The sequence below is a fragment of the Capricornis sumatraensis genome, chromosome 21 (assembly GCF_032405125.1).
Source record: "Capricornis sumatraensis isolate serow.1 chromosome 21, serow.2, whole genome shotgun sequence".
In the NCBI taxonomy this organism is placed as follows: Eukaryota; Metazoa; Chordata; class Mammalia; order Artiodactyla; family Bovidae; genus Capricornis; species Capricornis sumatraensis.
The window spans coordinates 51,586,491-51,613,198 of record NC_091089.1 but is presented as its reverse complement, the minus strand read 5'-3'; the positions used below and the strand labels follow the sequence as shown (position 1 = coordinate 51,613,198).

The window sequence follows — 26,708 nt, the reverse complement described above, 5'->3', positions numbered from 1 at the left end:
TTACTTAGAAAAGAGCAATATCTTCCTAACTGATCATTATTCTGCTTTGTTTCTTGTTTTTTCAGAGATATTACGTATGAAATATCAGTAGAAGCTGTGTCAACAATGGTGGTTTTCCTTTCTTGCCAACTCTTCCACAAGGAAGTTTTGCGACAGAGCATCAGTCACAAGTATTTGATGCGAGGTCGATGGTATGTTTCTATTTTAAATTTGTCAAGTTCTTTATTGTATTTATCTATAGTTCTTGTCTTGTCCTCTTTTCTTAGTGTTGTTCCATATCTCCAAACAGACATTTCCTCTGGTTGTTCCATCAGAACTTCAGACTGATCCCATAAGGATGTGCTCTCCTGGCTAAAATAGCCATCCTCCCCACCCCCTTCATCCTCCAGCTTCTTTACCTTCTCTGGTGGTTTCTTTATAGAGTTGAAACTGTGAAGTCCTCTTTTTCTTCCTGCTGCGTCATTCTGTATGTCTTAAGGAGTCATCCAGTCTTATTTGTTCACTGAAATTATTTCTAGCTTCCCGTTCCCATTAGCTCCATTGAAACTACTATACAGTGTATGCTTCATAACCATGTGTTTGGACTTCCCTGGCAGCTGCTTCACTGACCATCCCTCCTTTAATTTAGGCCGCAAATATTTATTGTATGCTAGGCATGACACACACACACATGCCTTTGTCTTTCTCACATCCCTCTTGCCACCTTGATTATACCTATGGCACATTCACAGAATCCTTCAGGACTCTTCTGGAACACATTTGAAAATCACTAATAATAGAGATGAAAAGGCCTTAAGCATTGGCTCAAGAGCCTGTTTAAAAGCTTTCCCCAGCTTGCAGGAATTGATTCATCACTAATTTATGAACACATTTTCCTTTTAACCTATTTTCTCTCCCTTCTCCTCTCCATCCATTACTGAAAGATAGAGTCTTAACATTGAAAACAAAAGTCTGTATATGTATGGATATATTTTTGTATGCATGCATAGATTGAATGATTTCATATTTTTATTTATTTTAAAAAATGTAAGGTTCAATAATTATATTGGTTGTATGTTGAATATTTTGGATATATTGGGTTAAGTCAAATATTACTGTTCACATCAGTTTCTGTATTTTTTAACTCTTGCTTTTTCCTATTGATTCTGTTACTACCTCCCTTCAAGTGTCGAATACTGTATTATATACTGAATTTGTAATATCTCACCTGTTGTACTGACTACAAATAAAGTAACTGAAGCTTAAGAGTTGAAATGATATGATGAATAACATACAGCACAGTAAGAGGAAAGCCAGAATTCATTCAACCTGAAGTCTGATCTCAAAGCCCATAACCGTCTCTGTTTTGTGACAGTGCTAGATTTTCTTTGAATTGTGCTAATCCCTTTTATGTCAATAGATTATATTTATCACAATAGAGTCAGTTGACTCCCCAAAATATGAGTTTATTTTATTTATCTTTTTTTTTTCTTTTTGTGTAGTCTTCCATACACCAGCAAACTTGTGAAAACCTTATTGTATAACTTCATCAGACAGGAAAAGCCGCCTCCTCCAGGAACGCATGTGTTGCCTCAGCAGTCGGATGGGGGAGGACTGCTCTATGGACTGGCATCAGGAGTAGCAAGTAAGTCTTACCAGAATTTGTCAGTTCTGTGGTGTATGTAGTAGGTTTTGTCCAATTAGTCATAAGAAATTCTGTTCACTTGGCTGCCAGTACTGTTATATTGCATCTGTGTAGCTGGTTGAATGTGAAATACCGGAAATTATAATTTATAGAGAATTTTTTCATTTGGTGCACTGATTTATACAAGGAAGTGGATATGCAAATCATGCATAGATTGTTAACCTATAAGATAGCATTTTTCGAGAAGAATATAAACATGCATATTGTATGCATTCTAGCTGTGCAAAATAAATACAGTTATGCTCTTGGAAACTTTTTATCACTTACGTTTTATGAGGAAATTGTTCTATTTTAGGGGCTTTCTTGAGTAGGATTTTATATGACTAATTAAGTGTAGTTTTTTTATTATACACAGTGTTTCCTTTGTTTGGTGACAAATTAGCACATTTTGAAGAGGCTTGTAATAAATTCTGAAGTGGCACAAGCATGAATTTTGTCAGATTGGAAGCAAATTTCATTAACTGAAGAATCCTTTCCCATCATCCAGTAAAGCCTCATTTCTGCTTCACAGTGTTTTGACTTAAAAGAGACTAGAAATACCAGAGGACCTAGGTCATGTGAGGTTACGTCAGCTGAACTTGTGCTTTGTTCTGAAGGAGAAACAAAAACTAGGCTGGCGCTTTGGCAGTTGTAAGGTCTGTGTGGGTGCTCTTACTTAAGAAACCATGTATGGTCCACTTAATTACACAGTGAAGAGTTCAGCTGTCTGAAGGAATTTTAAATGGAGCTGAGTTCTGCAGCTGAATTAGGCAGTGACACGCTCTCCACACTCTAGCCAGGGTGTCAGTTTGATAGGAAAATGGAGTACTGTGTGATAATTTATGAGATGATTAGTCTCAGGAACCTCTTTGGATTGAAAGACCTCTGTTCTAGGTTGTCTTCTTTTGACTTCTTTTAGTATTATAAGTTGTACATTTGTAATCACTCTTGGCTTTGTCTCTGGTGCTGAGCATGCTGCCTTGACCATCAGATCTATAGAGGTTCATTCTCCGAGTCACCCCTCTTGTGGCCCTCATTGTTTCAGATAAGGAGGCTTTCAAGGCTTGCTCTTGTGTGGTCTCTAAAGGCAGCACAGGAGGGGCTTTGTGTGTTCCATGGAAAGGCTTGATTAATCTGTTAGTAGTTTTTCTTTTGGCCACATGGCATGTGGGATTTTTAGTTCTCCGACCAGGAACTGAACCTGGTTGCTTGGCAGTGAGAGTCCAGAATCCTAACCACTGGACCACTGGGAAATTCCCAGTGTTTTCTCTTTTCAGTCATTAAACTAGTGTTAGTGTTCAAAAGCTGAGTATTTTCTAGTACTCTCCAGTATGGTTGGAGGAGATAGGATAAATTCATTAACTGCTTTCTTTGGAACAATGACAATACTTTACAGTTTTTCAAAGATGTGTATAGTTCTTGATTTTTCTTGCAGTTATATGTCATCATAAAGAAAGAAGTCCAGTATGGTATATGATGTCATCTGTACTGGGTGCCAAAAGACTTTTTAATTTCAGATATACTCTGCATATCAGAAAGAAGTTGCCAGTTTGTCTCGCAAATGTCTATCAAAGTTGGAATAGATAATCTCTTAAGACTATTTCCACAAAATTTTGAATGATTCTCTAATCTTTTCCCCTACCATTAAGAAGTTTAGTATTCAGCTAAGGGCATTAAAATAGACTTAGGATTTTTGTGTGCCTATAGTGATAAAGCATTTTGCATAGCTTCTTAAGTCTTCTTAAAACTATTCATGTAAAAGTATAAGTGATGGAGTAATTTATTATTTTATAGTATGTGGCCCAAAAGATTGAAAAAAAAAAACAACCAAAGGATATTTTTCTTCTAAAAAGCACACTTACGTATTTTGTGCAAAAAAGAAACTTAATGAGAGGGAGGTTCAAAAGGGAGGGGATATATGTATACCTTTGACTGATTCATGCTGAGGTTTAACAGAAAACAACAACGTTCTGTGAAGCAGTTATCCTTCAATAAAAAAATAAATTAAAAAAAGAGAACAGTCATAGCCATGTAATTTTGAATTAAGCTACACTCCATGAAAGTCAATCAAGTTGACAAAGGAAATATTTTAAAAATTTATTTGTTTTTAATTGAAGGATAATTGCTCTACAGTATTGGATTGGTTTCTACCAAACATCAACATGAATCAGCCATTGATTTACCCTTGTCCCCTCCCACCTGAACGTCCCTCCCACCTCCCTCCCCAAACCATTGCTCTAGGTTGTTACCAAATCCCCGTTTGAGTTCCCTCAGTCATACAGCAAATTCCCATTGGCTTTCTATTTTACATTTGGTAATGTATGTTTCCATGTTACTCTCTTCATACCTCCCACCCTCTCCTTCCTCCCCTTCAGGCTGTGTCCGTAAGTCTGTTCTCAGTGTCTGTGTCTTCATAGCTGCTCTGCAAATAGGCTCATCAGTACTACTATCTTTCTAAATTCTTTCTAAATTCTAAATCTAAACAGTATATGATATTTGTATTTCTCTTTCTGACTTATTTTACTCTGTATAATAGCTCTAGGTTCATCCACCTCATTAGGACTGACTCAGATGCATTCCTTTTTATGGCTGAGTAATATTCCATTGTATATATATACCACAGCTTCTTTATCCATTCCTCTGTCAGTGGACATCTGGATTGCTTCTGTGTTTTAGCTATTATAAATAGAGCTGCATTAGGGAACACGTGTCTTTTTCACTTTTGGTTTCCTCAGGATAACATGCCTAGTAGTGGGATCGCTGGGTCTTATGGTTGTTTTATTCCTAGTTTTTTTAAGAAATCTCCATACTGTTCTCCATAGTAGCTGTATCAGTTTACATTCCCACGGACAGTGCAAGAGAGTTCTCTTTTCTCCACACCCACTCTAGCATTTATTGTTTGTAGACTTTTTGATGATGGCCATTCTGACTGGTATGAGATGATACCTCATTGTGGTTTTGATTTTAATTTCTCTAATAATGAGTTGAAGTTGAGCATCTTTTCATGTGTTTGTTAGTCATCTGTATGTCTTTGGAGAGATGTCTGTTTAGGTCTTTTGTCTACTTTTTGATTGGGTTGTTTGTTTTTCTGGGATTGATTTATATGAGCTGTTTTTGAAATTAACCCTTTGTCAGTTGTTTCATTTGCTATTATTTTTTTTCCCATTCTGAGGGTTATTTTTTTGTTTATAGTTTCCTTTGCTGTGCAGAATCTTTTAAGTTTAATTAGGTCCCATTTGTTTAGTTTTGTTTTTATTGCCATTACTGTAGGAGGTAGGTCATAGAGGATCTTGCTGTGATTTGTGTCACAGAGTGTTTTGTCTATGTTTTCCTCTAAGAGTTGACAAAGGAAATTTGACTTTAGTAGTGTCATCTTTTAGTTTGATGATCTTTTCGTTGGTAGTTAAAGAATTTTCTTTAATATTAGCTTGAGAAAGATACGATTTGGAAGGTCCTCACCAAAAAAAAAAAAAAAAAGAGAGAGAGATGCTAAAGCCAAATGTAAATTGTAAACCCTTTTGGATTACATTCATTTTCATTGGGATTAAATTTTTCCTGGATTTAGAAAGCATTTCCTTTCATAGCAGGATATGTATAGTATGGTTTGCTTAAATTATTTCCTTTGAATTAGGGTGCCTTATTTCAAAGAATACAACAGTTTTCAGCAGTGAGGTTTTTGTTGTAACTGGAAAGGAAGAAGAGACTCTTTTTGTTAGAACTGGGGTCCAGAGGAGTAGTGAGCCATACATCTGGACCTTCAAAGAGTTTGGGAGGGCCCTCTCTGGTTTATTCTCAATTTTTCCAGATTTATATTTGATTGTTTCCCAGACTTTAGCAGAAACTCTGCTGCTTTTTACATGCCTGACTTTCTTCCTTTTTTATACTTTTGCTTGGGGTTATCTTTCTAATCTAGAATCCTACTTCCTCCTCTCTCTGCTGTTAAGTTTTCTGACCCTCCATCCCTTAAGATTCATCTCAAGTACCACCTTCTCCACAAAACACTTCCTTTTCTACCTCACAGCTAGATGTGGATTTTTCTGAGGCGCTTAACACTCTGCTTTGTCTTATGATTACTAGGTTCAAGCCTCATTCTCCCTCCATTGGTTCTATATACAATAAAACTTCACAGTTCACAGAGCAACTTTTATGTATCTCACTTTATTCTTATAGCAACCTTGTGAAATAAATGGTTTTACTTTTTTAATATAGTTGGTAAAGAGCTGTTTCTAGTTATTAAATTATTTGTCTAAGATCACATAGCAAAGAGGTCATGTTGGTTTGCACTTTAGCTCTGTTCTTTTGACTCTTGACCTTTGCTATCTGGGCTTTTTTTGTTTTTTCATTTTTCCCTATTTAAAAAATTTTTCAATTGAAATATAGTTGATTTGGGGCTTCCCTGGTATCGCAGCTAGTAAGAATCTGCCTGTAATGCAAGAGACCCTGGTTTGATTTCTGGGTTGGAAAGATACCCTGGAGAAGGGATAGGCTACCCACTGCAGTATTCTTGGGCTTCCTTGCTGGCTCAGATGGTACAGAATCTGCCTGCAGTGTGAGAGACCTGGGTTCAATTCCTGGGTTGGGAATATCCCCTGGAGGAGGGCATGGCAACCCACTCCAGTTTCTTGCCTGGACAATCCCTTGGACAGAGGAGCCTGGTGGGCTACAGTCCATGGGATGGCAAAGAGTAGGACACAACTGAGCAACTAAGCAGATTCCCACTCTTTTTTAGGTACTTTTCCTATATAGGTCCTTACTGTTTGGCCTTTCATTGTCACCACTCAAGTCCTGAGAGTATAAGCTGCTTCTTGACTTATGTGAGGGTGTCACTGCAGCAGAGCACCTTATATTCGTAGACTGTCAGTAAATACTTGTGTGTAATTAAATACCAAAGCTAAGACAGCTACCTCAGGACCAGGAGCTGACTGTGGCTCAGATCATGAACTCCTTATTGCCAAATTCAGACTTTAATTGAAGAAAGTAGGGAAAACCACTAGACCATTCGGGTGTGACCTAAATCAAATCCCTTACGATTATACAGTGGAAGTGAGAAATAGATTTAAGGGACTAGATCTGATAGAGTGCCTGATGAACTATGGATGGAGGTTTGTGACATTGTACAGGAGACAGAGATCAAGACCATCCCCAAGAAACAGAAATGCAAAAAAGCAAAATGGCTGTCTGAGGAGGCCTTACAAATAGCTGTGAAAAGAAGAGAAGCGAAAAGCAAAGGAGAAAAGGAAAGATACACCCTGTGAATGCAGAGTTCCAAAGAATAGCAAGAAGAGATAAGGAAGCCTTCCTCAGTGATCAGTGCAAAAAAATAGAGGAAAACAACAGAATGGAAAAGACTGTGGAGATCTCGTCAAGAAAATTAGAGATACTAAGGGAACATTTCATGCAAAGATGGGCTTGATAAAGGACAGAAATGGTATGGACCTAACAGAAGCAGAAGATATTAAGAAGAGGTGGCAAGAATACACGGAAGAACTGTACAAAAAAGATCTTCACGACCCAGATAATCATGATGATGTGATCACTCACCTAGAGCCAGACATCCTGGAATGTGAAGTCAAGTGGGCCTTAGGAAGCATCACTACAAACAAAGCTAGTGGAGGTGATGGAATTCTAGTTGAGCTGTTTCAAATCCTAAAAGGTGATGCTCTGAAAGTACTGCACTCAATATGCCAACAGATTTGGAAAACTCAGCAGTGGCCACAGGACTGGAAAAGGTCAGTTTTCATTCCAATTCCAAAGAAAGGCAATGCCAAAGAATGCTCAAACTACTGCACAATTGCACTCATCTCACACGCTAGTAAAGTAATGCTCAAAATTCTCCAAGCCAGGCTTCAGCAATACGTGAACCGTGAGCTTCCAGATGTTCAAGCTGGCTTTAGAAAAGGCAGAGGAACACAGAGATCAAATTGCCAACATCCACTGGATCATGGAAAAAGCAAGAGAGTTCCAGAAAAACATCCATTTCTGCTTTCTTGACTATGCCAAAGCCTTTGATTGTGTGGACCACCACAAACTGTGGAAAATCCTTCAAGAGATGAGAATACCAGACCACCTAACCTGCCTTTTGAGAAATCTGTATGCAGGTCAGGAAGCAACAGTTAGAACTGGACATGGAACAACAGACTGGTTCCAAATAGGAAAAGGAGTACGTCAAGGCTGTATGTTGTCACCCTGCTTATTTAACTTCTATACAGAGTACATCATGAGAAACGGCTGGACTGGAAGAAGCACAAGCTGGAATCAAGATTGCCGGGAGAAATATCAATAACCTCACATATGCATATGACACCACCCTTATGGCAGAAAGTGAAGAAGAACTAAAGAGCCTCTTGATGAAAGTGAAAGAGTGAAAAAGTTGGGTTAAAGTTCAACATTCAGAAAACGAAGATCATGGCATCCAGTCCGATCACTTCATGGGAAAAAATGAGGAAACAGTGGCAGACTTAATTTTGGGGGGCTCCAAAATCACTGCAGATGGTGATGGCAACCATGAAATAAAAAGATGCTTATTCCTTGGAAGGAAAGTTATGACCAACCTAGACAGCATATTAAAAAGCAGAGATATTACTTTGCCAAGAAAGGTCCCTCTAGTCAAAGCTATGGTTTTTCCAGTGGTCATGTATGGATGTGAGAGTTGGACTATAAAGAAAGCTGAGCACCGATGAATTGACGCTTTTGCACTGTGGTGTTGGAGAAGACTCTTGAGAGTTCCTTGGATTGCAAGGATATCCAACCAGTCCATCCTAAAGGAAATCATTCCTGAATGTTCATTGGAAGGACTGATGTTGAAGTTGAAACTCCAATACTTTGGCCACCTAATGGGAAGAACCGACTCATTTGAAAAGTCCCTGATGCTGGGAAAGATTGAAGGCGAGAGGAGAAGGGGACAACAGAACATGAGATGGTTGGATGGCATCCCTGACTCAATGGGCATGAGTTTGAGTAAACTCCAGGAGTTGGTGATGGTCAGGGAGGCCTGGTGTGCTGCAGTCCATGGGGTCTCAAAGAGTTGGACACTACTGAACAACTGAACTGACCTGAACACTCAAGGTAAATGTAAACTCAGTTATATAACATGTCTATGACTTATTGAAGTCTTATGTTTGCCCATCACTTCAGTAGTTAATTTGGTTGTTCAGTTGCTAAGTAGTGTCCAACTCTTTGTGACACTGTAGACTGCAGCACACCAGGCTTTGCTGTCCTTCACTGTCTCCTGGAGTTTACTCAAACTCATGTCCATTGAGTCGGTGATGCCATTCAACCATCGTATCCTCTTTGGTCCCCTTCTCCTCCTGCCTTCTGTCTTTCCCAGCATCAGGGTCTTTTTCAGTGAGTAAGTTCTTTGCATCAAGTGGCCAAAGTATTGGAGCTTCAGCATCACTCCTTCCAATGAATATTTGAGATTGATTTTCCTTTAGGATTGACTGGTTTGATACCCTGCAGTCAAAGGCACTCTGAAGAGTCTTCTCTAGCCACAGTTTGAAAGCATCAAATTTACATACATGATTTTACCTCCTTGTTGTTTAGTATTTTCTTTTTTTAACATTTTATTGTGGAAAATTTCAAAGATGTGCAGACTATGCATAACCCATCTTTAAGACTTATCACCATTTTGCTTTTATCCCCACTTTTAAAAAGCTTTCTTTGAAAATAAGCTCACACACATATATATATAATAATTCCAAAAATAACCTCTCCAAATTATCAGTATATACCTTTAACCAGACTGATTTATTGTTGACATTTTAATCTGATTTATTTTGTATTTGTTTTCCTCTCCACCCTCTATTCTGCACACACGTACACACACAAGTTTTTTTCTTTTAACTATTTGAAGATAAATTATATGCATCATGGCCCTTTACCCGTAAATACTTGAATGTGTTTTTTTTTTTAAAGGGGATGTCTCTATTTTTTAAGACTTAAAAAATTGAAGTATAGTTATTTTATAGTGTTGTTAGTTTCAAATGTACAGCGAAGTGATTCAGTTATCCATATATATACACACATATATATTCCACAATATATTAAAAGATAATTGAGTATAGTTTCCTGTGCTACATAACAGAAGGTTCTTGTTTTTTACCTATTTACATATAGTTTGTATATGTTAATCCTAAACTCTTAATTTATCTCCCCATCCCCTTTGGTAACCATGAGTTTGTTTTCTGTATCTGTGAGTCTCCTTTTGTTTCATAAATAAGTTCATTTGTATCATTTTTTTGTTTGTTTAGATTTCACAAATAAGCTATTTCATATGATACTTGTCTTCTTCTGTCTTACTTCACATAGTGTGGTAATCTCTTAGGTCCATCCATGTTGCTAGAAGTGGCATCAGTTCATTCATTTTTTATGGCTGAGTAATATTCTGTTTTGTGTTTGTTTGTGTATGTATATATATATGAAAGTGAAAGTGTTCGTCGTTCAGTCATGTCCAACTCTTTGTGACGCTATGGACTGTAGCCTGCCAGGCTTCTCTGTCTGTGGAATTCTCCAGGCAAGAATACTGGAGTGGGTAGGCAATCCTTTCTCCAGGGGATCTTCTCAACCTAGGGATTGAACCCAGAGGCAGATTATTTATCGTGTGAGCCACCAGGTAGCCCTACGTGTGTGTGTGTGCGCGCGCGCGTGCGTGTGTGCACGTTAGCCACCAGGGTAGACCTACGTGTGTGTGTGTGCATGCGTGCGTGTGTCAAAGCCCAGGAGTGGGATGCAGAATCTTATAGTAGCTCTATTTTTAGTCTTCTGTGGAACCTCCATACTATTCACTGTAGTGGCTATACTAATTTACATTCCACCAGCAGTGTAGAAGGTTCTTTTTTCTCCACACCCTCTCCAGAATCTGTTCGTAGACTTTTTGGTGAAGGCTATTCTGACTGGTTTGAGTTGATGATTCATTTTAGTTTTGCTTTACATTTCTGTAATTAGTGATGTTGACCATCTTTTCTGCCTGTTGGTCATCTGAATGTCTTCTTTGGAGAAATGCCTGTTAGTTCTTCTGCTTATTTTTGATTCGGTTTTTATTGGGTTTTTTTTTTTTTGAGTTGTATGAGCTGTTTGTATATTGTGGAAGTTAAGCCCTTGTCAGTCACATTATTTGCAAATATTTTCTCCCAGTCTTTTGTTTTGTTTATGCTTTCCTTTGCTATGCAAAAGCTTTTAAGTTTGATTAGATCCCATTTGTTTATTTTTATTTTTATTTCTTTTGCCTTGGGAGACTGACCAAAGAAAACATTTGTAAGATTTACGTCAGAGAATGTTTTGCCTGTGTTTTCTTCTGGGGGGTTTATGGTGTGTTGGATTATATTCAAGTCTTAAAGCCATTTTGGGTTTATTTTTGTATATGATCTGAGGGAGTGTTCTGACTTCATTGGTTTACATGTGACTATCCACATGTCCACCATCACTTGCTGAAGAGACTGTCTTTTTTCCATCTTGTCTCCTTCATCGAAGATTAGTTGACTATAGGTGTGTGGGTTTATTTCTGGGCTCTCATTCATACTTTTGTTTCTGTGCCAATATCATGCTGTGTTGATTACCATAGCTTTGTAGTGTTATCTGAAGTCTGAATGTGTTATGCCTCCAGCTTTTTGTGTTCTTTTCCTCAGGATTGCTTAGGCAATTCTGTCTTTTGTGGTTCCACATAAATTTTTAGGATTATTTGCTCCAGTTCAGTGGAAGATGTCATGGGTAATTTGATAGGGATCGCATGAAGTCTGTAGATTGCTTTGGTTAGTATGTATGCCCTTCTTTCTGTTTAACTATTGGTCCAGAGGTATTGGTCTTGTTAGTAAGTGCTTGGATGATGTTTGATTACCACTAGTAAGTTTATTGAAGTAAATGAGAGTAATGAAAATTAACTTCTATAAATTCTGTTCTTTTTTTCTCTTTTTGTTTTTTAAATTATGAAAGTTTGATAACACATTTATAGGAGGCTTGGAAAATACAGAACGAAGTTACATATAGTTCCATTCTATATTACAGTTATTTTCAGTAGATAAGTTAAGATTTTTAATTGGAGTTTTCATATCAAACTCCTAAAAGTTAATAGAATGAATATGCAGAAAAGTATAAGAATATAGTAGATCTGAAAAGCACCTGGCTCAGATGGTAAAGAATCTGCTTGCAATGCAGAAGACCTGGGTTTGATCCCTGGGTCAGGACAATCCGCTGGAGAAGGGAATGACTATCTACTCCAGTATTCTTTCCTGGAGAATTTTATGGACCGAGGAGCCTTGTAGACTGCAGTCCATGGGGTTGCAAAGAGTCGGACATGACAGACCGACTAATACACACAAATACAATTTTCACACAGCAGTAGGATACAAAGTCTATTTAAGTTCCCATCGATTATAAACTAGGAGACACTGGATTATATGCAGGGACATAAACAAGATGCAAAAATCTCATGGTCTAAAGGTATCAAAATCATACAGAGTCTATTCTCTTATCACTGTGGAATTAAGTTGAAAATCAATAACAAAAGATACTTGAAAGTAACCCACATATTTTTAAGTCCAGTGACATTTACCAGGAGAGATCTATGACTTAAGCCATTGAAAACCTCAATAAGGTTAGAAAACTGAAAAAACAAATTTTGTTCTTTGTTTAAAAAAATAATTTTCATATATATGTCAAATGTGATTTATTTATTTTTCTGGAAGTGGTCAGAGTGAATTATATATTAATATGTTACTTTATCTGGTAATATCTATAATACATGCTGACAAACTTTTATTCATAGTTTTGGAGTACAAAATTACACTCTGGTCCCTTTCTAGTGCCTGAATTTGTTCTGCTGGGAGCCCATCATGGCAGATAATTGAGTCAATACTATTAACCACTGGGGAATGTGTTGTTTTGAGGCATCTCTAATGGGTTTAACTGACCCTCTCCTTTTGTATTACCTTGCTTTCTCTTCTTGCTCTCTGTAGCTGATATGGTCTAATTTATTAGGATTGGTTAAGTCTGACAGTACGGTACTACAGCATGAAATAAGTTGGAACTCCAAATTCCCTGATTCTGGACACTGTATTTTCTTATTCATCTAGAGTAACTGCCCATTAACTGTTTTGGCAGATAGCATTCAGTTGTTAATGGCTTCATTATTAATTTTATTATCTAAGTATTTTCCATATGTAACTTTTATGTCCTGTCCCCCTTCAGATTTTATAATACAGGTACAGACCTTTCAGTGTATCTATCTCAGATATAATTTTGTTAGTGTAATGTCATCCATAGCTCCAGCCAATGCATAAGATTTACTCTAATTTGAGCCCTGGATTGTCATTAGAAAAATATTAATATTTGGGGGCTTCCTGCTTTATTCAGAGTTAGGTGCTAGACATCATATTGAGAGGATTGATACATTCTAATTACAGTGTGGAAAGCAGAGTGTTTATGTAGGTGGCACGTGTAAAATAACAGAGAGTATTAATATAACTAGGGATTTTGTGACTGTTCTACGTAGACGAGATCTCATTTCCTGGGTTCCCAGTGAAGATTTGCTGTGAGGGCAGTAAGTAGTGTGGTTTTCCCAGATAGCAGACTTTTAGAGTTAAAGTGGATTCCTACAGTTTTCCCTGACTTAGGACTGATGCACAAGGATCTGTATGAAACTGGACCTTGTGGTCCTCCAGTGGCAGGAAGTGCTGAGCAGGCCTTTTGTGAGTTCAGATGAGGCCCCTTTCTTCTTGTATCTCCTCTGTTTGGATTGCACCACAGAGACCTCTCAGTTGCTCTTTCTCTTCTCTCATTCCTGAAAGTCCTTGTGGATAAGAGTGGATTTCCAGAATTTGATATGGAGAATTGGGTTATTTGGGATGGAGCCCCAGCTTAGCATGGTCCTTAGACAAGTTCTTTAACTCTTTGTATCTCATTATTCTAGTTATAAAGCTGAAAAATAAGGGTTTTTGTATTAGGTTATTGTTATTGTGAAGAGTAAGTGAGATACTGTATATAAAACCAATTTTAAAACTATACAACATCCCTCCTCAGGTAAATGACTCTTATTATATGTACCAAAACTCTGCAGTTTCTTGCTAATCAAAATAAAAATAATTTAAAAGAAAATATATTAAACAGATGACATAAGTGACTGGAAAGTCTCTTAACAAATTTATATAAGACAATTAAAAAATCTGAGAGACTATTTTATCTTTTTTGTCTGCTCAAGCCTTAAAATTTAGGTAAAAAATGTTTTGAAATACTGACCAAACTGAATATACCAGTCATACTTTTGCTCATTCTCCAACTCACTTTTCATTTTATGTGGTGCAAAATTTGGCTAATGACAGTCAGAAAGGAAAATCTGATTGTTAAATAGATATTGCCCACAAGAGATTTCTCCTTGCTTCCTAAATGAACTTGCCTTGACAACAGTCACTGTGGTACTAGTTTTTCTCACTAGTTTTTCATAAGATTATATTTTCTTTTTAATATTTTGTTTATAAAATTAGCCAAAAATTTTAGTAAAGAAAAAATGCTGACCCACCCTGAATTGTAATAAATATTTCAAATGTTCAACTAGTCCAAGATATCTTAGTTAGTTGGTAAGACAATTGATTCTTGATGCTTACTTTAATCTATAAGCAAACCACCTTATACTGTTAGAGATGTTTTACAAAACATGTGAATGAAGACTTCTACCTGTGTGACTTGTTATGTGACGGAGCAGGGTATATGGTGGTAACATTTTGTCAGATCACCGACTCAATGGACATGAGTTTGAGCAAGTTCTGGGAGTTGGTGATGGACAGGGAAGCCTGGTGCGCTGCAGTCCCATGGGATCACAAAGAGTCGGGCATGACTGAGCGACTGAACTAACTGACTGCTGTAACAAAATACCATAGACTGTGTGGCTTGAACAGCAGATATTTATTTCTCAACAGTTTTAGAGGGTGGAAAGTCTAAGATCAAGGTCCTGTCTGATTTGGTTCTTGGGGAAAGCTCTCTTCTTGACTGGTTGCACAGTATCTTCGCATGGTATTTCTTCACTGATGTCTCTTCTTCCTCCTACAAGGTCACAAATACAATCCTGGGGGCTCCACCCTGATGACCTCAGCTAAACCTAATCACTTTCCAAAAGCCCCACCTCTTATTACCACCATATTAGGATTAGGGCTCAATATATGAATTTGGTGGGGAGGACTCAAAACATTGAGTCAGTAGTAGGTATTAAGTAGGTCATGAAGAAATTCTCACTGAAATTCTCGGTTTTGGAGGCTGCTAGTCCCTTATGTTTTTTGATAGCTAAGGTACCTTTTAGCTCCAGTCATTCTTTATTTTAAACCACAAACTGTATAGTGGTAGTGCTGAGGGTTGGTGGCCAAAGTAGATCACCCACAGCCCATTCAAACCTCACTAATATGTTTAAAAACAAACAAACAAAACAGAAGTGGCATTACAGAATGCATAAGGAGATTTTCCAATAATAATCCTGTGATTGAAACAAATTATTTTCTTTTCTGATTTTGGAAAGTGAAAGTGAAGTCACTCAGTCGTGTCCGACTCTTTGCGACCCATGGACTGTAGCCCACCAAGCTCCTCTGTCCATGGGATTCTCCAGGCAAGAACACTGCAGTGGGTTGCCATTTCCTTCTCCAGGCGATCTTCCTGACCCAGGGATCGAACCCAGGTCTCCCACATTGCAGAAAACCTGCTATAGTGTAACATCAAAGATTTCAAGGGAGGAAATGAAGCCAGGTTGAAAGAAGAAAGGGGAGGAGGCAGGAGAGGGGGAGCGAAAGGGGTGGCCTTACAGACGTCTCCTGCCACCTACAGATATCCAGGCGTTATGGGACTTTTCCCTGGGCTGCCAGAGAAGGGAGGACTGGAACTCAGCCCTACGAGAAATCAGAACCAGAATACGAGTTCTCTGCCAAGAAGAGGTGATCAGTCTCCAATCCTCAGCTCAGGCTGAGGGCCCTTCCACCAGATTCCTGCGTCCAGGACTGGGGACTAGAAAAACAGGGAAGGATAGGAAGGGTTAAGGAGAGGAAAGAGAGAGGGAAGGGGAGAGCGGTCAATAAAGTCTCTTGTTCCTTATCAGTCGGGGCACTCTGGCCAGTTGTCTGCGTCAGGAGGAGACCAGGGACAAAAGGGTCCCAGTTGCGGCCACTCTGTCTGGTCCATTGGCAGGCAAGCTGGCCCCTGAGTACCCCGAGTGGTCAGGATGTCAGTCTTGGCGAAGAAGAGTCCCCGCCAGAGTCGCCATTTGTTGCAGGAAGAGGGACCCCTTCCAGGGCCCGAAACTGGGCCCTTGTCTAACACTCAGAAATGAATTGTCCGAGGAGACACATGTGCTGACAGAGCAAGAGATTTTATTGGAAAAGGGCACCCTGTTGGAGAGCAGTAGGGTAAGGAAACCCAGGAGAACTGCTCTGCTGTGTGGCTCACAGTCTCGGGTTTTATGGTGATGGGATTAGTTTCCGGGTGGTCTTTGGCCAGTCATTCTAACTCAGAGTCTTTCCTGGTGGCACACGCTCAGCCAGGATGGATGGATCTGATTTTGGAGGCCACCCCATATTATGTCCTTTGGAGGGATTTTGGCTTTAGATTTTGATAATTTGGTATCATGGAAGAAGCACAAGTATTTGGCTGTTGGTAGTAGACCTAAAACTGAATGCTGGTCTTGCCATTTACTAACTAGATGTTCCTGGGCTATTTAACCTCTCAGTGACTCAAATTCTTCAAGGTAAAATGAGGATAACTCTTTCCTTTGTAGGGCCTCTGAGGTCATCAGATGAGCCAATGTGTAGACAAGAGCCTGTTACCCAGTAGGTACACAATAAATGGCCACTATTAGTAGCAAGTATTACATAGTTATATTTGAAAGATAACTTCTGTTTAGAAAAAATTCAGTGACATTTCAATGATTTACTAAGATTTTTAATGTAAATTATGAAAATATCTGTTATTTGGTATATACATTTATAGTAGAGACTAAAGATAATCACTAAAAGAGTTAGGTTGAAAGTTTATATTGTGAGAAGAAAAAATAAGTTATAACATTTATTGTTTTTCTTTTGATTCTATCCTTTGATCTTGTCTTTTAATATATTTTCAGGCTTCTAAGTAGCCTCTAATACCTAAAAAAAGGATGAAGCAAAGGAAGAGTTGACTTTGAAATTTCTTGTGTATTTTTTCATTTTAAGACAAAGCTGTGATGTGATTATAACTGAGTATTTAATGTTTTAAAGAGCCAAGCCTAGTTAAATGTGTTCTGCCAAACTGCTTTCCATCATAAGTACTGAGGTTTTACACAATAACTTCTGATATATGGCTTTTCCATTTGAATGAGCCATCAAAAATGTTTTTTTTTCCTTTGCTTGCTGTGCTGGCTGTCCCAGCCAAACTATAATGCCAAAGTAGTGATTATTTGTTTAGGCAAATGCTATACTAGAAATTAATAAAGATTTGAAGATTAAAATTTATCTCCCTCAATTGTTATTGAAAAAAAGTTACTGAATTCCTTATGATAGGTATGGTGTGTAGTAGTTGTAATTTATTTTATGTGACGATTGTTTTTGTCTTCAGTTTTGGCTTCTTCTGGGCTGACTCATTGAGAGAAAGAAAAACTACAGTAAGAGAAAAAGTATGTGACACTCAGAAACAGGCATAGTTGTGAAAACATTCTAATTAAAGCACTTTGAACTTTCAAAAAAGAAAGTGGTTTATAAATAATAATTATATTCTAGATTCATTTTTATTTGGAATGATCTGATATCTGATAGGTCTTTATATACCAGGTGAAAGAGTGACTTTTTCTTTCTACTTGTTTATTTTCAGGAGTGAACTCATTTTGTGGCTTATAAAACATAGTTAATTTCAGATTCTGTTTCCTTCTAATGGTTCCTTGCAGGGCTACAGTGAGCATTTAGATTAGTATCTGTGACACAAACATCATATTTTGTTGTAGAGTCATAATATAAGTTACTTTACTTTTAATTGCTCTCTGAAAAAAGTATTATTTTAGGGACTTGTTTGATAGTCCAGTGGTTAAGAATCTGCCTGGCAGTTCAGGGGACACGGGTTCAACCTTGGGTCTGAAACGATTCCACATGATGTGGGGCAGCTAAGCCCCTGCACCACAACTACTGAGCCTGCACCCTGAAACAAAACATAGCCCCCACTTGCCACAACTAAAAAAAGCTGTTTTGCAGCAATGAAGACCAAGCACAGCCAACAAATTAATGAGTAAAAATTTTAAAGTATTATTTCAGATTTAAGAGTTTTAAAAAATTTTTATTAAATGATATTCATTGAAAATGTCAAAATAATAGTATTGACTTGTTATCTTTTATCCTTGTAATTTGCTGGAAATCACTCCTAAACCAGTTTCTAGAGATGGTGTTGAAAAGTCAGTATGCCAGCCCTCTGTTCTCATTTTGTTCTTCACTGATTTGAAGGGAGGACTGAAGCTTCTTTTATCCTACAGATAGTTTGGGAATCAGTTCATTCATATTCACCAGGAGGAAATCAGAATAATGCAATCAATTTCAAATGAAATCTTAGGAATAAATTTCTAAGACTTGCTGTCAGTGTTACTTATTTGACATCAGTGACTTAATCTGTTTTTGAGAATCTGCTAACATAATTTATTTTATTGTGGAATTTAACATATTAACGATACTTTAAACATAAGAATACTAAAGTCACAGAATTCTAATTTTGGGGAATGTAAATCTTATTTGAAAAATGAAGCAATTAGAGCAGATTTGCCTTAAAACTGTTAAATTCTATCACAGTCAGTGAGTACAACTTTCATTAAGGAGCTGCTTTAAAATTTACATTGATTTCAGCGTGGACGTTTGGAGTAAATAAAAAGATTAGATTTATTCAAGATAACTTGCTGAGAGAATTTGTGAATGGTAGTAAAAACCCCCATAAATTATAGTTGGTATAATTTTGAGACCATTTTTACATGAATAAATAATAATATAAAGTCTAGAGTTAGGATTCAAAAACTTCCCTCTTAAAATGTTTCTGCACCTTACTTTGAAATGCATAAAATAAGCTACATTGATGGGGAATATGGGGATGCATAGATGGATAGGGATGTTATCTTAAATAAAGCAAAATGTTGATATAAAATCTAGATGGTTAGGATATAGGTTTTTAGTATATATATAATTTTAGTATATATATAATTCCTTCAACTTTTCTGGATGTTTAACCATCTTTATAATAAAATGTTTGGGAAAAAATAGAATCACTGTGATGTTGGATTCAGTCAGTTCAGTTCAGTTCAGTCCCTCAGTCGTGTCCAGCTCTTTGCGACCCCATGAATCGCAGCACACCAGACCTCCCTGTCCATCACCATCTCCCGGAGTTCACTCAGACTCATGTCCATCGAGTCAGTGATGCCATCCAGCCATCTCATCCTCAGTCGTCCCCTTCTCCTCCTGCCCCCAGTCCCTCCCAGCATCAGAGTCTTTTCCAATGAGTCAACTCTTTGCATGAGGTGGCCAAAGTACTGGAGCTTCAGCTTTAGCATCATTCCTTCCAAAGAAATCCCAGGGTTGATCTTCAGAATGGACTGGTTGGATCTCGCAGTCCAAGGGACTCTCAAGAGTCTTCTCCAACACCGCAGTTCAAAAGCATCAATTCTTCGGCGCTCAGCCTTCTTCACAGTCCAACTTTCACATCCATACATGACCACTGGAAAAACCATAGCCTTGACTAGACGGACCTTAGTCGTGGATGATGGATTAGTGTTGTAAATTTCAGCTTGTGGACTAGTGTTGTAAATTTCAGTTTGTCCATTAAAAAGTTATCTCCTAACTTCTAATCCTTCCAGAATTTCTAGCTAAGTTTTTAAAGAATATGGTTGTCTGGCCAGACCTGGACTCACACCCTTACTGCCAGCTAATTAGCTCTATAACCTTGTGACAGTTTTGTATCTTCTTCAAGTCCTTTCCCATTGGTGAAAATGGAATCATGATTCCTTTCAGGATTTGATAAATGCCTCTTCATTTTTCTCTTGTACTTTGCCAGACTGTGATCCTTGAAGACCCATTAAATCCAATTGGATGCAGTGGTGGAGAGAGAGAGGGAGGTACCATTCATCGTGTTGGCCAGCAGCCTCCGGAATCAATTCTGCAAGGCCATGGGGGTCCCATACTTGACAGAGGCTAAACAAAAGAAAGGAGGGAGAGAGCAGTGGTTAGCCATCCTCACCAGAGCACGGATAGCTTTTGGCATCAGATAGGTCTGATCTGGAAACTGGGCTCCGGTTTTGTTACTTATTTAACTTCTCTGAATCCTAATTTTCTGGTTTTAAAGGTGGAACTTAGGACTTCCCTGGTGGCTCAGTGGTAAAGAATCTCCCTGCCAATGCAGGAGACACAGGTTCTATCCCTCATCAGGGAAGAGCCCACATGCCGTGGAGCAGCTAAACCCACATGCTGCAACTACTGAACCTGTGCTCTAGAGCCCAGGAGCCACAACTGCTGAAGCCCCCGCTCCCTAGAGCCCGTCCTCTGCAACAAGAGAGGCCACCGTGGTAAGAATCCCATGCACTGCAGTGAAGAGTAGGCCCTTGCTTGCCACAACTAGAGAAAAGTCTGTGCAGCAAGGAAGACCCAGCACAGCCAAAAATAAATAAATAAATAAAAATCTTTTTAAAAGTAGGACTTAGAATATCTTTACCTGTGGGCTTTTGTTACATATAAATAACATATGACAAGTAGTGAATATATGTCTAGAACATGGTAAATACTGATAATAAATACTAGCTATAGTTTGCCTGGCTCATCTTCCCCAGCCCCACCTGTATCAATTCCTCTAGTTTTCCAAACACATTACATATTTTTATCTTACATGTTTCATGTTCCTTTAGCTTTTCCGCTTAGAAAATTAAGAAAATTCCCCCCCCCGCCCTTTATAGGTTATAAAAAGGGAAGAGAATCACAGATCCAGGATCTTAGCATCTTTAACCGTAACTTCAGTTTGAAAACCTTGCTAGTTAGCAGTACCATTTTTCAGGCCATTTGAGTGGTGCAAAGTGAAAGTGAAAGTCACCCAGTCATGTCAGACTCTTTGCAACCCCATGGACTGTATAGTCCATGGAATTCTCTAGGACAGAATACTGGAGTGGGTATCCTTTCCCTTCTCCAGGGAATTTTGCCAACCCAGGGATCGAACCCAGGTCTCCCACATCGCAGGCAGATTCTTCACCAGCTGAGCTACCAGGGAAGCCCGAGCGGTGCAAAAGCAAGCCGAATTGGAGCTAATTTTGCAATTCCGCATGTCACAAGTGATAGACCGTGCATTTTCTTCCGCATGTCACAAGGTGATAGACCGTGCATTTTCAGTCTGACCGGTGTTATAGTCTCTGTGGCTTCCGGTGCTGCAGATTAAGGGGTAAATGTTGAAAAATTGTAAACTTGTCTTTTCAAAATTCATTCTAATAATACTTCCTATGCCTCTTTGAAGTTAGTTTCTAACCCTCAGTTTATTCTACAAAGTGTACACAGATGAACAGATATTAGCTTTAAGAAAGGTTTTATTTCAGTCGTAATTATTCCAAAGTATAAATTGTTCCACAGATATTTCTAAAAGTAAAATAGTTTTGCCAAGAATTGTCTGTCGGTCCAGGGGTTAATCCCCCGTGCTTTCACTGCTTTGGATTTCTCACCCCTTCTCCCCCGACCCGGTGTCTTCTATTGTCTGCTCTGACTGAAGCCAGCAGGCAGAGAAGTTTGGAAAATAGAGTTCACAGGTTTCTAGCCCCCTGTATTACAGATCATAGATGGGGAGAGTGTGTGGAAATGAGAGCAAAAAGATACTAGATGTCCAGATCTGTGATACTTATTTTGCAGAGGTTATATAATTTTCATCAAGTCACACAGCTCGTAGATATCATGTGTGGCTATCTTTCTCCACACTGTATGCTCTGTGAATGTGAGAAACATATGTGTGTTCATAGTCTTAAGCATTATGGCACAGGGGCACTCAAAGTTATGAAAATTTTAAAGAATAAGATTAGCTATAATTCTCCCACTATAATTAATCAGTTATTTCCATTTTTTTCATTCTTTTCCTTGTCCTTGTATAGAGGTATATTTTTATACATATAACAAACTAGATATTAAAATAGGTATTAAAATATGCAAATATTGTTTATCTTGTCATTAAGGTTATGAAAATAAAATTACTATATACTTGAAAAGTTTGAGTCCTAATAAAGGTGCAGTTTAAATTCAAGCTGTTACTTTTATTAATTTCATTTCCTGACTTGGTCAAATCAGGAGAGCAGGCAAATTTTTGCTGTAAAGCAGCTAAAATTACTTCCTTCTTTTGGCTGTATGATTAATAGCACATGTTTTGAGGTATCCGGTTGCTAGTATTCAAAGGGAAGATGTCAGGGTCCCAATACTTGTGCCAGTTCTCGTGTTGCTAATGGAGGTCACTGGTTTATCTGGGCACAGTTTCCCTGAGTGAGGGTAAAGAAAGGACTCAAAAGACAGGGTATATATCAAACCATTCAGTCATGTCTGACTCTTTGCGACCCATGGACTGTAGCCCACCAAGCTCCTCCGTCCATGGATTCTCCAGGCAAGAATACTGGAGTGGGTTGCCATTTCCTTCCCCAGGGGATCTTCCCAACCCAGGGATCAAACCCAGGTCTCCCACATTACAGGCAGACGCTTTAACCTCTGCGCCACCAGGGAAGCCCAAAAGCCAATTAGCTGTTCCATCATCTTAAGTAGGAGGATATATTTTGGGGACGCTTCAAAAGATATTCAAATGTGGCATGATAATGACTGCTGATTGGTCTCCTCCCATCTTATCTGACTACATGGATGCCAAGAATAGATCATATTTCTAGGCCTCTTTGAAACCGTGTATGTATGTGGTCTGTAGTTCAGCCAAGGCAAGGTAAGGAGCAGTGGTATAGGCAGACATGCAGATAAGAGTTCTTAAAGGAAGTGGGTGTCACCATCTCTTATCTGTTGACTTGAATGAAAATATAATGGCTGGAGCTGGATTAGCCACATTGTATCCTGAGTAAATGTAGAAGTGGAGATAGTACACAGTGGAACACAGGAGAAAAGGAACCGGCTCTGGAATATCATGGAGTAGTGTGCTAGCTCTGCTACACCTACTTTTGGACTTCTGTTGAGGCCATAATTAATAGAGGTCTGTTACTTGTAACTTTCCCTAATCCTGACTTATACTTGGTTGACCATGTATGGTGTATGAGACAAGGTAATGTAATAAACTAGCTTTCTAGGACAGATTATTTGTAGGAGTTATCAGAAGAGTCACACAGAGACCAGAAAAGTGTGATGAGATAGAATAGAACCTAGTACTTCTCCCTCTCCGCATACCAGCTTATCTTCAGTTCCCCAGCATTTTTGTTACACTCTTCACAAAATACAGCATTTGCGTTCAGAGTAAAAGAAACAACAAGACAGTGAATTATGTAAGTAATCTTTTTTTGTTGTTGAATTCTGTCAACCATAGTAATTTATGCATTATGGAGAAAACTGTTAGAGCCATTAACAGTGCTTTCTCAGGCAGCCTGTAACAGCTGAGGCAAATGAATAATAGCCTTCAAGATCCAGGAGTTTGTCAGGAACCACTTGACAGTGTTCAGGTTTCATGTTTTATAAATTAATGTACACTTACGTTCTACTTAAGTAATCATATCTACATTTATTACTATTAAGATGGGATTACACGACAGTCCAGTGACTTTAATTAACTTTCTAAAAATCTTAGTGTAAAGTTAATGGTCCAGGAAAAAATATCATGTTTGTTTTCTGACCTTGCTTATTTCTGGCACATCATGGATGATCTCCAGAACGTTTAGCCTACCTGTTGGAGGAATAACATGTGTATGGTTTGAGTCTAGTGGAATTTCTTAGCCGACTGGATTTTTCTTCCTCTCTTCTGTCAGTTATGTGATAACACTGTAAAAAAGCCTGAAACTTAGATTTAAGCCTGCCAGTTTTGTGACCTTAGGGAGTGATGGAGGGCATTGAATTTCTACTTTCTGGTAGCTTTTGTGATCTGCTGTTTTGTTATTTTTCTGTCTCTGCTATTCTTTTTTGGGGGGCTGCACTGCATGGTTTGTGGGATCGTAGTGCTCTGACCAGGGATTGAACTTGGGCCCTGGTAGTGCAAGTCCAGAGTACTAACCATGGGACCACTAAGGGATTCCTCTGTTGTTCTTTTTACTTCTAATATTTCTCTCATGTCTTCAAAGTCTTCATATCCTTAATCTCTCTTAGAATTTCAGTTGTCTTTCTGAATTCTGAGTAATTTCTTCAGATTATCTTCCAGTTCACTCATTCTCTTTCCTATTGTCTCATCTGTGAAATCCTTTCACGGAAGTTTTCTAATGTTTGAAATATAACATAGGTGCAATAAACTTTATCCATAGTTAAGTGAGAGGTTGATTAAGGTGAAGCCTTAGAATTGACTGTTGAAATGTAGTAAGATGGAACTTATTGGTACTTTGTCAAGAATCACTTTGGTGGAAAACTAGTTAGGGTGGGTTGAGAGGAGAATGGGAGTCAGAGAATGTGAAGAAAAACAAGGCAGCAACTGAAAGGGGGCATGGGTTTTACAGAAGTTTTTTTGTTTATTTTTGGTTGGGAAAATGGCACAACATGTTTATATACTGTGATAGGAATGATCCATTTCAGTTCTATAAATATTACTAAATGCTTGCACTTATAGAACTTACATTTTAGTAGAGATGGAAAAATTCTTATTCCTTTAAACAGGAGTGAAGGCAGAGTATGTACACACTGACACAGATGTGTTTGTGGATTTTAAAATGGAAATACAGGGTAGTTATCTGATAGACTCTATTGAAAGTCAGTTGAGCATGAAGTTTGGGGGTTGGTTTTGGAAGTTTACAAAATGAGAGCTGTAGAAGAGTTAAAGAAATGGACACCAAAGAAACGTAATAGGATTGCTGGACAGAGCTGACAGCCCACTTGAAATCCACAGGGAGGAACTTAAACGCAATTGGAATGGTCATATTGTTGTTCTTCAGTTGTGTATAGCCGCTTTGGAACGTGGAGTTGGTGGAGAATTGGATTGAGTCAAGGCTGGGGTTCTGCTCGGCAGATACAATGGAGGAAAGCAGGAGTGTGAGGGAGTCGGGAAGGAGTCTGCGAGGGAGTGATCCTAGTCTGGTCCCCCGAGTCCGAACTGGGTTAGGAAGGAGTGAAGACATGGGGTTGGTGGTGGACAAAGACAGAGGGGGTAGAGAGGGCTGACCAGGTCAGACATTGTTGGAATTGGATATCAGAGGAGATGTCCTGGAAATCTGGGAGGTGGCATTCAGAGTGGAGTATATGAATTCAGAATTGGGGTGGTAGTACAGTCATTAGCAAAGAGAATGTGCAACTAGGGCATGACCATGGGAGTGGGTAGTTGGGGTAGGTTAGAGAAAGCAAACAAGCAGATCAAGGCCTTGACAACCATATTGGCTTAACTGTGAGTGTGTTGGTATTTTTATTAAAGATTTTTTTGTTATGGACCATTTTTAAAGTCCTTTTTGAATTTGTTACAATATTGCTTCTGTTTTATGGTGTGTTTTTTTGGCTGCAGGGCATGTGGGATCCTAGCTCCCTGACCGGGGATCAAACCCACACCCCCATTATTGGAAGGTGAAGTCTTAGCCACTGGACCATGAGGGAATTTTAAAATGAGGACTGGACAGTGTGGAGGGGCAGACAGTGAACCAGGCGCTCAGCTAAGGAAAAAAGCAGGAGTGACAACGCTATCTATAGATGACTGCAGGAAGAATTGTTGATGAGTTATGTGGTCTGATGGGATATTTCAGAGCACCTGGGATGTCAGGAGAAATGGTTTGGAAGCTGTAATGGTTCTCTGTGGTACGTGGGTTGTGGGGAGAGAAAAGCACATCCCCACTTACAAAGGCTCCAGAGAAAGAGCTGTCCTTGGGGGATACCCAGGTTTCTGTTAGATCAGGGGCAAAGAGGTTGAGCTTGAAAATATTGAGGATTTTTTCTGATGAAATATGTGAGTTCTGGAGGTGATGGGGAGAGAGCTATGGGAAAGTCTAAAACAGTTTTAGAATTGCATTAAAAAATTTTTTTTTTTTTGGCCATGCTGCAAGGTTTGTGGAATCTTAGTTCCCTGGGCAGTGAAAGTGCTAAGTCCTAACCACTGGACCACCAGAGAACTCCCTGGTTCCATTATTATTAAAATAGATTTGTACACGAGTCAGTTTAGTTAAACTAGACGTATAATCAAGCACACTAGATCTCAGTAAGTCTCCTTACGCTGCAAAAATCCCACTCAGGGCATGTGTACTAAGGCTTAGTGTCTTCATATTTCTTAGATGAAACATGAAGTTCTGATATTTTCTCTCCTTACCCACTCTGGAGACTACTCATGTTAGTATGTGTTTATGGACTGCTAACTGGATTGTATTGAATGTTCTAGGGATATTTCTTCAGTCTCATGAGTACTTTCAGACCATATGATCTATAGTGTTCACTCTTATTTGTATTTGCTACCTCCAGCTTTCATTTGGGGATCATTTAGGTCTTGGGAACTTTTTGGGTTTATTCATTTGGTTTTCTGTTTTTCAGCTATTTATGAAAGTCCTCTCATTTCATAGATTCTAGTTTCCTAGTCCCTTCTAAGCTTTAAAAGCAGCTGTTGCTGCCTTTAAGGCATTTAAAGATTCATTTTAAAATAGTCAAAATTTTGGAAGAAATACTTCTCATCTTTTCTTGAATGTCACTTTCAACCAAAGAGTAATAGTTACTCATAGACTCTCAGTTTTAATGCCCAGAGAAGTAACAGCTGGAGACCTATATGGAAAAAATGATTGTTACTGAGGTGGGAATAAATCTGTTCTACATACTTTATTATAGTCTTTTGGTTTATATTTACTCTTTCACAAGGCAAAGTTGGATGCTAATTTCAGTCCAGTCACTCAGTTGTGTCCGACTCTTTGAGACCCCATAGACTGCAGCACGCCAGGCTTCCCTGTCCATCACCAACTCCCAGAGGATTTTATTATTAGAAATTT

At 38.6% G+C, this 26,708-nt stretch overlaps 1 protein-coding gene across 2 annotated transcripts in view; it reads left to right on the top strand.

Moving 5' to 3' along the window:
- Positions 1 to 26,708, top strand: part of DYM (dymeclin) — a 391,990-nt gene that overhangs the window by 101,724 nt on the left and 263,558 nt on the right. For both annotated transcript variants that reach the window (XM_068994002.1, XM_068994001.1), the window contains exons 7-8: positions 66 to 191; positions 1,482 to 1,624. In XM_068994002.1, the coding sequence (XP_068850103.1) occupies positions 66 to 191; positions 1,482 to 1,624 (269 nt within the window). The remainder of the gene's footprint in view (positions 1 to 65; positions 192 to 1,481; positions 1,625 to 26,708) is intronic.